Source organism: Labrus bergylta, chromosome 21 (assembly GCF_963930695.1).
Source record: "Labrus bergylta chromosome 21, fLabBer1.1, whole genome shotgun sequence".
Taxonomy (NCBI): Eukaryota; Metazoa; Chordata; class Actinopteri; order Labriformes; family Labridae; genus Labrus; species Labrus bergylta.
The window spans coordinates 6,694,003-6,708,135 of record NC_089215.1 but is presented as its reverse complement, the minus strand read 5'-3'; the positions used below and the strand labels follow the sequence as shown (position 1 = coordinate 6,708,135).

General features: G+C 37.7%; 1 protein-coding gene across 2 annotated transcripts in view; it reads right to left on the bottom strand.

Moving 5' to 3' along the window:
* Positions 1–1,903: 1,903 nt before the first annotated feature.
* The window catches only part of LOC109993335 (melanopsin-A-like), a 30,740-nt gene continuing 18,510 nt past the window's right edge, over positions 1,904–14,133 (bottom strand). Inside the window, exons 7-11 of one of the 2 annotated variants that reach the window (XM_020646274.3) lie at positions 13,960–14,067; positions 12,134–12,305; positions 11,833–12,021; positions 8,426–8,497; positions 1,904–5,944 (exon numbers count right to left, since the gene is read on the bottom strand). In XM_020646274.3, the coding sequence (XP_020501930.2) occupies positions 5,744–5,944; positions 8,426–8,497; positions 11,833–12,021; positions 12,134–12,305; positions 13,960–14,067 (742 nt within the window). In that variant the 3' untranslated portion in view covers positions 1,904–5,743. The remainder of the gene's footprint in view (positions 5,945–8,425; positions 8,498–11,832; positions 12,022–12,133; positions 12,306–13,959; positions 14,068–14,133) is intronic. The other variant, XM_065949961.1, reaches the window with a different exon arrangement.

The following is a 14,133-nucleotide window of genomic DNA, read 5'->3' as shown; positions in this document are numbered from 1 at the left end:
TGTTGATGCCCTAGAAACAACCCCACCAAGCGTCCAGCCCTCTGTCTGTGTGTGTGTGTCAAAGTAATTCAATTAGCAGCAAACCACAGCTGTTAAGGTTAAGTGAAGCAAAACAAGAGATTGTGACATAGGCGGTGAAAGACTTGTATTTTTTTCTTAAACCATGTCTTATTGTTTTTGTCAGTATCAGTCACACATGCACCTCTAAATAAAAAGGGTTTGTTCTCAGGTGTAACAGGGTTAGAATCGTGTTTCTATCACCTATCAGTAGCTGGAACTATAAGTCCACATTGACAGCACACTCAGTTCCAGATGTTGAAATGACATGGTTTGTGTTATGTAGTGGATACGGCTAAATTGACTTCACCCATTTTTTTAATTATTTTTTGAAGCCCTGAATTCAGCGTTATGGTTGTCACCATCTTGTTTTTTTTCAGATGCCATAAGTGACCATGTTGCATTAAGGGGGCGGAGCTGGACAGTTGTGGATGTTTGCGTGGGCGAGTTTATCCGGGTCATTCCTCAGGCTAATTTGTTAGCCAGCTCATTAGATAGTTAACGTCGTTAAAAAAGTCGTTTAGGGAAGTTGTTAACAGATAAGAGTGCAGTTGCTAGTTAGTGCTGACAAGCGAGGGGGGAAGTGATGCTGACGAGCGCAGCTGACTGTGTTACAAACATGGAACTTTTTTCAACTGAGAGATCTGACACTTTTTGGCATTTTGGATTAGGACGCTGAACTGCATTGGATCAGAATGTAAAAAAGGCGGCGCCAGCTCAAAAAACACAGTGTTGGTGAAGACAAAAAACTTTCTTCTTACTGTGAAGTAAGGCATTTTAATATGGTTATTGATGGGCATTGACTCACTTTTAGTTCCAGTCTCAATTTGCAACATGTAGAACAGCAGATTTTGGCACTTTAGTGTTTGCTTCATTTTTTCAGGCCCTGGAATTGTTTGGTTGGTGTAAACTTATTTCAGCACTTCTAAACTTTACTCCTCAATCATTTTTGTTTGAAGATGGCTTAAAAGCACGAGATTTTTACAATAATAGTTGATATGACAAGCCTTTCACTCAGCAGGTGATGAATGATAAACTATTACTAAAGAGTATTTCATTTATTTTATATTTTGTAGTTTATTTTTACGTGTATTCATTGGTCTGTTTACTGTGAGAATGGCTTATCTTTTTTTTTCTAAATCTATTTGCACTCTATGACAGTATTTACAGGCAGAAGCTCTTCTCACCCAATCACAGCTTCTCCTCTAACCAAAGAAAGACACACATAAAGAAAGACACACATGCATGAACACACACAACAGTGGAATTTACTTTCACACAATGTGAGGCATAACCAGCATGATTACACCCCACTGGATGACACTGTGACACTCTTTTGTGGCTCCCGCCCTTCACCTCTGTGCACATCGCATGGCTGCACATGTTCACACATGTGTTGCAGAGCCTTCAGGCCCGCTAACACACCATGACCCCACACAGGTTCATAACATATCTGATGCACTGTGAGAGGGAAAACGCTAAGAAAACAGAGGCAAGGCGAAATCATCAGAAGACTCTCAGATAATAACAAACAAATCTATGCTTTGAAGAAACTGACAAAGAGGCAGTAGAATATTTCATCCACATGAAATCAAACCTTTCTGTTCTGAACATGCTATCTTTTCTTCTTCTATGGTGTATCTCTCTTCTTACCGAAGACGTTCATTGATTCCCTGTTTAGCCTCAGTACAATATAATGAAAATACCTCCCACACAAACACACACACACACACACATTCTGCTAGAATTTATCTATCACGTACTGAACCTATTTGTAGTCATTCACATGTCATGTTACTTTATATTGATACCCACATTTCCGCTGTATGAAAAATGGTTGTTTAAAGCCTTTTTATTTTTCTGCCAGTTTTTGTTACCGTCAGAATCTTAAACACAAAATGTATGAGCTGATCAGTAAGTATTGTAAACCAAAACATTCAAATGTAAACAAACATGTACAAAACAGCTGCTTTATAATAAGCCAATAGATCCAATTACATCTGTATTTTTTTATGACTATAGAGTACATGTGAAATGTTCTTATTGAATGTTCTCTCTACTTCAGGGACATTTGAACATCATCCATCGAGAACTTATTTTCAGATTTCAGTATTGCTTCTTTAACTTAAGCAAAATATCTGAAACCTCTTTGCTGCTTCTTTTCAGAAATTCTGAACGAGTGAAAATACATATAACTCTTTAACACCACATAGTGAATATGAATCTTTGAGTGTGACAAAATGGTGACTTTAATGGATGTAAATGCCTTATTTAGCCCCTCGACCCATTCAAATAAAGTGCCAACTGTGACCACCGTGGGGCGCCATAAAGCTCTGCTAGGATGTCAGGTCCAACATGAGGATAATAGTTCATCATGTTTGCTTGCTGACATGTTGGTCAGATATGACGTACGCTAATGCATCAGGATGTTCCAGCTGTTATCTGCTGTCCTGGATGGCTCTTCATTCAGGAAACTGACCTAATGATTTCTGAAAATACCGGACAGTCGACACTGATGGACAGATGGCGGATCAGGAGCTGAACAAACCCAATCATTACGGTGCTGAACCTCATGACAGTTTCTAAAGAAGAAAAATAACAGTAACGCACAAGCAGATGGATTGTTGCCTTGAAGGAGAGTAATAATGTGTGCGTATGTATACATCATTTATTTTTGAAATAATCCGCTAAGTCATTTATATTCAAGTCACAAGTGTTTGTTGTCCAATCCGAATGCATTGGCGAGGTAAGGACCACAGAGGCAAAACATGGACACACGGCTACCAGTTGCGCAGAATATAGCAAAAAAAAAATTTATTTATAAAAATAAATAACAGCACAAACATTTCATAAAAAGAAAAGAAATCAACATGAAACCATCACTTCATAAACATCACTTCATTTAAGCAGATTTAAATTCTATATAGATACACATAAATTACTTCTTTTTTTTTGTCATAATGCCGAAATTTGAGCCAACTTTTTGCTTTTAGAAACATTTTGTACATTCATCAAAGGGACTGAACCACAAATAAGTAACGGAGGGACTTGACAACCTTTTTTCATCAGTGAAGTACGTTCTTAGATTTCAGTTCGGCAGTTCGTCACTTAACAAACACAAAAATGACGGCGTGTGTAAGATTGAACTCAACATTACGAAAAGAACAGTTGTTACAATCATAGTCAACGATGCAGCAGTTGTAGGATTTCTCAAAGTGAATTGCAACGTACAGTACAAAAGGGGAGAACAATGGCGTTTGGAAATTTACAAGATGCGAACACATACAGTAGTGAGATGGTGTATGATGTGAATCCTGAACCCACACTCTTACAATGGTTTAGTCATTTTGCAAACGGTCAGCTGTAGATCAAATAGGAGATAGTAGAACAAAGAATGGCATCAAGAGAAATACAAAGTACAGTACTGAGTCCGGTTCTTCAGTGCAAACAACAACTCACACTCACATGCTTACACTATTGAACTACGGTGTTATGACACATTTGTGACTTGATTTGGTTATTTTTGGTACTTCATATCACCAGGAATGGGAAAATAAATGACAGAGAGCAAGAATAAGCAAAGAGCAAAATAAACTGAATGTATCCCCACTGATCTGTAAACTGTATGTGCAGTGTGTCAGATGACTGAACTTACATCAAGTATTTTTTAGCACACTAGAGGATAGAAGGGCTGGGATAAACAGTCAGTATTTGCATTAGGAGCAGTGTTTTGCACAGATTTTACTTTACATCTCTGTCCCGTGCTTCCTTTTCTCAGTGTCTGAAGCCGCAGCATTTTATCAGGAAGTAATCTTTCACATTTTTGCATTTTGCACATATGCATCCCGAATGAAAAGCTGAGAAGAAGGTCAACCTGAACTTCAAGGCAGACGTGTTCAATGAATACAAAAAGATATAATATTTGTCATGTGTTGACATTTCCTGAATGAATACATTTGTAAACAGGAAACACTGTTGCTAGAAACGGGCTGCGTTACACATCCTGTAAAAAACATTACAACATGGGTGTAAAGACAAAGATGTCTTTGCTGATGTTAAATGTACTAAAGTGTCCAGTGTCAGTTTGATTCCTGTCTCATTCTGAATCTGTAAATGTGGGATTTCTTAATTTTCCTACTAGCTACCTTTGACATCAACATAAATAAATAAAAAGAGCCTGAAGCAGTGTATAAATAGAGAGCATGGAGATGATTCTCAGAGGGATTGGTTGAGTGACCTGCTCCAAAGGTTCTTGGCAAAAGGACTCTTTTGATTTAATTTAAAAAGTAAAAATGTTTCTCAATACAGTATTTTCAATATCAGTATTCATAGATTATTCTCACAATCATGTAATCGAAAAAAAAATGAGAAAGGAAGGGTAGGGTATAAAAGATTTTTTGACCTGATTTAATTTTTAAAAGAATGATATTGAAAATGCTGATTTGACAAAATTGGCATTAACTGCACTTCTGTCTTCATCGCATCTCAGATATGTACTAACACATATACTCAATGGCAGCCACACCAAACTAAAAAAACTAAGTATTACCTACTAATATTCAACTTCTGTGAGGTTAAACTGAGGAAACTTAACTGTATTTTACCCCCAAAAGACCAGAAAATGTTTTGTCATACATGCAGGGGTGGATGCAGAGTGTTTTTGGGAGGTGTTGGGGTGGGGGCATACATTACATATATTAAACTAATATTGCTCCGTCAACATTAGGAATATGATGGACACGCCCACTCATTAACAATATTCTCAACAGTATCTAGATCTTAGATGCACTTTGGCAAACAAAATCAGCCTTAAATAAATTACATTTGTTCAATTTATTGATCAAGATTGACAATAATTGCATTGCTGTCCACTTATAATTTGCAGCTGAGTCTCGAGTATTGCGATTGCGATTGCGATATTGCCCATATCGCAACACATTGGCTAAGCACATACTCGTAGACCTGGAGCTACACCATGTAGCTACTAGTTTGAGTAGGATTTTGCTCATCAAACGTATAATTTTCCTACATTCGGCGCCTGGCAGGTGATTATTTAAGACCCTCTGTGTGTGGAAGTTTGTGTGGTTGGCATGTGTGTACGTCCGGTTTAGCTGCATTAAGCATGGAGATGAAGTCTACAGGTACAGTAGCTAGCTTGCATGTAATGACTGGCTAGATTTTAGCTTAAGGCACAGCTCAGTTTCTTGTTCTGATGACACGTGTGAAATCCTCAAGAACTCATGTAACCCGGTGATCTTACTTTAAAGGTGCCAATACCTGCAGGACTGTCATCTTCATTTGTAGCATATATGACAAAACATTTTTCAGCTGAAAATATTGTGAACGTTTTTTTTAGTAGAACCGAAATTTAAATAAAAATCAAATCAATACCCAAATCTCCAGAGAGAACATTTCACTTTTTTTTTTTTTTTTAGGCTACTTTATGGCCTCCAGCTCCGGGGTTAACCATCTTCAACCTCTATGAATGTAAAACACATTTAAATATTGCACATTCACACTCAAAAACTCCCTCTCTGTTGTGCAAATCGATGTAAGTGCATGCTCTGGTTTTGAGTTTCAATCACTAGCGAAACTGCATGCTGGTACAGAAAAGTCCAACGCACGCAAACACACTCACACACTCTTCAAGGATTACACACACGCGTTGCACTTTTGTCCGAACTGTTCATGGTAATACTGTTGTCTCCAGTCTGGCTATGTCCAGTGGCTCTCTGGCAACTGGGCTGTAAGATTTGGTCGATTTGAGACTGCCATGAAAACCTGGAGGACTATGCAGTATGGATGGACTGGAAATGGAGGCGACAATGACTGATGACGTCTTACACTTCGACGTCCTGGGCCCCAACTCCTCCATCACATTATCCACCTGTGTAGGTGGGAAAAGAGAGAGCTGTTTAGTTACTGAGACTTGACCGACACTTTTCCAGTACGTGCCTGCACTTTGGTGTGAAAGTGAAATTCAGAGAGTCATAGGTTAAAGGGAGAGAATTACGTTTTATCGACGTTGCTTTGATTTGGATCGATACGACTCTCTTCCACTTAAATTGCCAGCACAAGATGAAACAGTTACAGCTGATCAAAAGCACTGATTTATGTTATTGCTGAATGGCTCTCCACGCAGAAAGCCATTAATTCTGGTGGGACTGTATGACACGCTTGAAGACCTGAGATCAATAGTTCTGCACCAAAAGAGCTACCAGAACAAGTCAATTTTTTAAGGATAATCTAATTTCTGTTTTTCTATTTGTAAGAAACTGGTCTTAACAAAATTACAGCAATAATACAAAAAAAAGAAATACACTAGATAGCCTTTTTGCCAAGAGTTAAATAAGATCTTTTTTTTTTAGGTGTAAGGATTTGCATCCACTTAGTTTTTTCTTGCTACTGTAGCTATGTTACATTATTTGTCTTGTGTCACTTCTGCATCTCTACTGACCGCTAAGGCCCCGGGTCCACCTAACATTTTTTTCTAAGGGCCAGCATCTTTTTTTTGTTTTCAATGAGCAGAAAGCGTTCGTAACAGAACGCGGCAGCCTGGAGAAAACTTTTTCTTCCCAGCGCTCTGCCTTTTTTGTGCAGCCTCTCCGAGCGCTCAAGTTTAAAAACGTTCAACTTTTCAGAAAGGCTTTCTTTCTCAAATTTATGATATTCCTTGTAATTTTCCCGCCTGCAGACGCTAAGAGGGTGTTTCTGCACTAAGGACGCTGAGCCCTGAAAATGCTGAACTGCATTGATTTTAAAGAGCTGCCCTAGCCAGGAACCAGGAACATTTCATCTTATCTTAGCTCAGCATTAAGACTTCTGTCAGGGAAACAGTGATGTCTTGTGTATTTCCAGTTAACTACAAACTAACTTTTCAGGTGTACTTATTTGAGGTTTTACCCATAAACATGTTGGATGTAAATAAACTCTTGGCTTATGTATGTCATTATTGCTGGTGCTTCTAATAATTTGGAGATCAGACTTTCTTCCATGAAAGAAAAAGAAAAACATGTTCAAGGTTATTTCATCACTTATTTAATAGATAGAAGCCAAAACTGTTAAATAATTGTTTCACATCACATAATGTCTTTGTAATCTCTATTTAAAACTGTGTTTTGGTAACTTGGGTGTTTCTGCAGCAGAACAGCCTTTTGGTTAAAGATTTCCGTGTGAAACAGTGAATCAATCTTTACATCACTTCTTGTGTTGGAGTGGAGAGAATCCACAACAGATAAAACAATCACTTTGTTTAAGAAAAGAAAGTCTGAGTGGGAAAGCATGAGCGGAATATGCCAGGTAAAAGCTTCAATAAACTTCTGATTTTGTACAAGGTTTGATATATATTTATGTAAGAGCAGCAAAAAATGAATGTAAAGTGAATGGATGTAAAACTTGGATTGGACTGACTAGAAGGGGCAGTAAAAAATACATATGCCAAACATTTCACATTCCTTTATATTTATTTAAAACAGCTGGTTCAGCTTCAGAGTCTGTTAATTTAGGATTTCTTAAATACTGAGGAGTCACTGGACAGTGTTGTACAATAGTTGATATGCCCCTTTAAAAAGTTCTTAGACATGTTCAGACAGAAAGGATGTAAAGGTTGGTCATATGTTTTATCTAGAGCTATCAAATGATTAAAATATTTTATCATGAATTGCAATAGTTAATTGTGATGAAACGCATTTTAATCACGTTTAAAATTCTACTTTTTTTGCATTTCAAAAACAGTTTTGTAAGGCTTTTATTTTGAATATTCATACTGTCTATAAAATTAAGGTACTTTACCTTCTGTTTGACTACAAACCTACATTTGTACAGCAATTTGGTCAGCTGTTGCTGTTTTTAAATGTGCTTCATAAATAAATGTGACTTGACTTGACTAAACTTCTTTTGAAATTAAAAAAATGAACTTCAGTACGTTAGATCAAAGATTATGACATTAACTTAACTACGGAAAAAGGACCTTGGTAGGGATCGATAACTTTATGTAAACAGCTAAAGAGGACGATAAAATGTCACAAGGTGGGTATTACTTTTGAAAAAAGTGTTTGAAAACAGTGTAAAATCCTTGCCAACTCGTGACACAGTGAGCTCGGATTTGTTGAACGCTATTGTTAGCTATTACTTAGCGGTTGTTGCTAATGACTTGTGATGTTATTTGACTATAAAACATGATCAGCTGCTCATCAAACAAGGCGCTGATATGATGATCTATCCCATTGTCTATGTTTATTCAAAGGTTTCCGCTACAAAGGATATGGTTGTTAGTAGTGACAACAAAAAAATGTGCAAAAAAAGCTAAACAAAAACAGACGCCACATGTACTACACAAATGGAGAGGTGGACTTTTGGTGTCTCTTACAGTAGCTGGCAGATGACTGGTCGGCTGTAGACTGAAGTCCGACATGGAGATGTCTTCAGGCTCTGTCAGAGTCTGAACAGTGCGCACACAAACACAGCCACTTAGTGTTTGTTATATTCAAAAGATCTTTTGTTCTGAGTCTCTGAGAAAAATTCCTGCTGAGTACAAATCTAAGGTTGGATTAGAGTTTGAACTCAAAGTAATGAAGCACTGGTTTTAAAAAGTATGTCAGATGATTTACAGAATGATGTACCAACAGGATTAGCATTAGCACTGGAAATTGGGGCAACTTAAAAGCTGTGGTTTTCTTGAAAACCCGTAGTGTTATAAAACATATAGAGAATTCATTTTTAAAGGAAAAGTTTGTGGATGGAAAGTGAATGTTGAGAGCTGGAGGAGTAGAGCAAAACAGATCTCAGGTCTGTCTGTTATTTATGAAGCTAGATGCCACAGTGGGCTAGCTTTGCATTAATACTGAAGCTATCGGCCTACAGCTATACTCTTGCTTTGTCCACAGGAATAATTCCCTCCACCAGCAACTCAAGAGCTGAAATATTTTTGTCAGTGTGATGTTGCTAGGCAACGTACTGAGACCACTGGAACTCTCGTTGTAAACAGAGTCTAGCACACGGCTCCCAAACAATCAGAACTTTTGCCAATAATTAAGCAAACAAGACATAACATCTAATTTGGGAGTTTAAAAGGTGCTCATAGATTGACTTTATTTACTGTTTACATATCTAAGTGTGTGTACATACAGTATGCTGAGTTTAAGCTTAGCTATGCTAGTCAGCATTCGCCTGCAGCTTCAGCGTACAGACATTTTACACCATATTATATCTGTCTTATGTAGGGCATGAGATCAAAGTTATAGTTTGAGCTCAACGTAAAACACTTTGCGTCCAGAAGTCTTACGTAAGAGAAGTACCTTAGTCATCGTAACCAAGATATGTAAATAAAAAATTCTGTCAAAAATGTATTACTTTAAATTATTTTGAAACACAAGACTGTAAAAAAAGGAATACAAAAAATGTGTGTCTAGCAAAGTAATACACAATGGTTAAAGACAAAAGTAACAGTGTCTATCTTTTGCTCTGTGCAGAGATTGAAGCAGATGGAGGTCAAAGACTTCTGAACAATCAGCTGTTTTCGTCTGCCTTCAAGTGCAGTTGAAACGTGGAGTCGCGTCATGCAAACTGTGGATTAAGACTGAAACACCCAGATTATTGGATAAGTCTTTCGGCCCTCTGTAATGGAGTCCTCTGTGAACCCAACCTGCATGCCAGTGTCCCTGTATGTGTGTGTGTGTGTGTGTGTGTGTGTGTGTGTGTGTGTGTGTGTGTGTTTGCATTGATGTGCGTACATGAGAATTGCTTGTGTTTTTTTCTAATGTGAACTAAGATGATTACAGAAAAACGGAAATGCTCCATATCCGATGCCCCACATTGAGTTTGTGGTTCATTGGTCAGACTGTTGGGTTTTATCAAGTACCAATATGTGTGGACGTTTGTCATGATCTACCATCTTACCTAACGACTACTTGCAGAGTTTATGCCAAATTATAAAACATCTTACAAAGATGAGAAAACTGGCCACAATTGTGAACATATATAGTTCACGATTCAACATTATAATATAGAAGTTTAAGTCTAAAGAATCTCTAGAAGTGATGAGTCAAAAGGTCAACCTTTGACTTTTTTTTTTCTCTTGGAGATGTTTCACCTCAAAGGCTTTGTCAGTTCTGACCAAATGGTGGAGGGTTAAAGGCAGTCAACCTCGGAAAGGTCATTCACTCCCTGAAAAGCAAAGAGGTCAAAGAAGGGTTGTCAGTCCACCTGGTTGGCATGTTAGAGTCTGGAAGTGTGTCAGGACGGCATATGTGGGTCTGTTTGAGCTCAAAAAGAGTTTGTTTGTAAGAAATGTTGTTTGTCCACATTTGAGGACAAAAGGGATTACTCTAGTCTTGATGTAAGTACAGACAGTAGGCCGTCTCAGAGAGCAGGAGTTGTGAAAGAGCTCATATATGGGTCAAACAGCCTTTCTTGAAAGACATTCTTTGTGTTGCACTTCACATGAAAAGTGGTGCATATAGTTGTGTGTAAAGAACTGACAGATCATCGTTTTTAGAAGAACATTGGCAGGCACACGGCCATGTAAACCTTCAATGAAAACTTGAGCCTTAGTGAGAAATAAAGAGGCTCTTTGGAGAAAGACTTGAAGGTCCTTTGGGTCATTTCCTGAGCTTGTTACAGTCTACATATTCTTTATTCTGCATGAAGTAGTTTTTCAATTCATGTAACACACATGTCTGCACAGCTGCAAAGCTTCTACCCTATAACATGGTATTTTAAAATGTATTTTACCACATTACTTTATGTTTGAATATGTTTACTCCCAGCTTACACGTTTATTCTGTTTTATTTTTTCTTGCTTTATCAGATGAAGGCTACACATCCTAACCAAATGACTAAAACATTTTTGCAATCCATAAGAGCTTCTTGCTAGTCGAACTACTGTACGTTCTTGTGCATGTGTGCGAAGTAATGCAATGAACAAATGTTATTTGAACAGTTTTCTTAGCTTGTCAGACTGCCGTCACCATACGGATATAAGTCTGGAAGATGTGAGTAAAATGTTATAATGGTGAATGTCTAAAGTCATAGTGTGTCCCTCTGTGAAGGATGAAAGGTCTTTCACCCGTCATAGAGACAGTTTTTTTTACTGACTTAGTTATAATGTCTTTTTAAAATCTTTGACAGAATACTTTAGTTGGTGTTGTGAGCACTCTACAGTTCTGCACTTATGGCCTTTAAGTGAAGGATTATTAGATGGTTATGTTATTCCGGTCTGGAGGATTGCAGCGGCCTTTACAAAACTATTTGAATTCAACTTTGTCTGTCAACTGCAAAGTTCTTAATGAATCCTAAAAACAAAAACAGTAACTCTTCAAAGGTAAGTCTTATCCAGAGTCCAAATCAACAGGGATAGTGAATACTTGATCACAAAATCAAACCATACTGCGACAAGGGACCAAAACATCATGATCTAACCAGATCGTATGCTGAAGAATGCTCCATCTGACATGACCTCATGAAGCAATGTGCCAGTAAATACTGAACATAAACATGACGTCTGTGCACTCTGACTTCGAAACAACATGAGCTCACTACTCAAAGGATTGGATTACGATTAGATTTGGCATTATGCCAAAACAGGAGCCAAATCCCCCATCTAAACCCAGTTTGAGAGCTAAAAGTCAAAGTGTCTCGGTGTGGTGACGCCTTTCTGACTCTTAAAGTAGAAAAGTTATAAATGTATCAGTTTCACCTTCAGTTTGAGTAACACTAGTGCATATCAAAGTGTGTAAGTAACACTTTGTTTTACATAATCCAAGCACCAACACTCACTGTGATGTGCGAGATGAGACGTATGCCTGGGTCAGGGAGGTTGTGGCCACTTCTCTCAAAGTCTCCCGTGTGGTGACCTCTCACTTTTGACCTCTGGCTGGAATGGCGCACCTGTTTGGCATCAGCAGACAGCTGACGACTGACGGGCGTCCGAGACGAGCACTCGTCCTCCGTGTCTGAGAAATGAGCCTGAGAAAAAAACAAAAAAGAAACAGCAAAAATCAGCAACTTGTAATTTAGAGTATTTATCAATGGAGGTGTAAGACAAAGACATACCATATTATATATGAGATAAACTCACTGATTCGCTCTCAGACAGGGATGAGTTGCGGGGCTTGCTGGCGCATTTGCTCTCTGATTGGCTAGTGAGGGTTGATCGGCGGGTGGACAGGAAGCTGCTGCTGCTGAAGCGGTCTCTGCCCGTCATGCACAGTAATGCTGCGAGATAAGGAACGTATCTGCTGATCGCCGACCTGAGGGAGAGAAAATCAAATTCAAATCGTTAATTAAACACATTTCATTTGATCAAACAGTTGGGCCAAGTGAACGGGGCCAATTTGACCTTCTTCATCAAGGTTTCAAGAAGAACATTTAAATTCTATTAACACATGAAAGTGGGTGATACAGAGGAAATGTCCTCAGCTGATTTATAGCTGTGAATTAAAGGGATCGTCTGAGGTTGATGTGATGTGGTACGATGTACTTATCAATAGATACACATTAGATAGTAGCACAGAGAGAGTTTCTACATGGAAGCTCACATAAAACAAAATACATGTAACTGAACCAACACATATAACACTTACGTATTTACTGCAGGCGTAAAGGAAACTGTACCTTCTTAAAATACTGTAACTAAAAGGTGTTTGGTACATCTTCTACAATGTATTGTATTATATTGTCTTTAAACTGTACATGTTGTCTACTATGTATTAGATTTTCTATTATATTCTATTTAACACAATTCTATTTTCTTCTATTAATATTTTCTATTATATTCTATAATTTGTAATCCTTTTCTATACTACTGTATTTTCTTCAATCGTATCCTACCTTTTTATACTCCATTATATTTCATTCTACTCTACTCTATTCTAATTTGTCCTACACTTCTTTCTGTTCTACTGTATTGTTTTGTGATTTATTCTCTTATTTTTGTTTTTCTTGTTCAAAGCTCATGTGAACACATTTTAGACGATTATAAAAATAAACTTTAATTAGATGTTAGATGTTAGATGTTAGAAGTGATAAACAGCACGCCACAGGAAAAGCCTTTTTTTACATTTTACACATCAAATATTAAAAAAAAAAGTGTACAGGACAAAATCATCAAAGACATCACAGGTACCACTTTGTCCACAGGGGGCGCCATCATCAACACAAATGGAAAGTTCCTCATAGGGGCTTTAATTTTCTCAAATTTATGATTTATTTTTGTGTCAGTATTTGTTCTGAAAAGTGGAATTCATTGATATATCACCGGACTGTGAAAAATCATAGAAAGGTGCCCATGACAAGAAGGAAACAAACAAACATTTCTGTTGAAAGTTCACAAACATGAACTTCTTGGTGTCTACTGTGATAACACAACACTGCTATAATACTGCTGATCAGAAAATACAGATATCAGATGATTTGGAACCTGTAAGACATTAATAGAATATTGGCCACCCAAACACAAATACAAACCTAGAAACTCAGAGAAAACAGTGTCCACATCAAGCAGAGTACACGGCAAAGCACTGCCAAGAATTGGACACAGACTGGGACCGAAATAAAATTCAATATTTACTCGGGGAGAAAACTCGGTTTGCATTGGAAGCAGAAAAATATGTCAGAGCATGACAGAGCCTGAGGTAAAACACATGAAACTCCACCGAGACACTTTTTAAATCTGCCTCCTGTTTCTGATTTAAAAGGGTATTTCTTCTCTGGTTTTTACCATTGACATCACATTTAATGGTTGGCTAACTTAGTCTCGTTTTTTATTTAATTGTTTGGGATTTTTATTTATTCATCTTCAAAATATTCCGTGTAGATATAGTGGAGAGAGAGAACATGTAAACCTATAAAAAGGTGTTTTGATGGTTTTCTACACAATACTCATCCCTTAAATATGCATCTTACCTGTATTTGGGATGTGTTATAGCGTATATGATGGGGTTGTATATCGCAGATGCTTTCGCGATCACAGCAGGAACAGAGTTCATATATGGAGTCAACAGGTCGGCGTACCTGAGGGAGACAGAGGAGAGATAAGAGCAGGGACAGATGTCAGCAAGAGGAGGAAAAAAGGAAAGA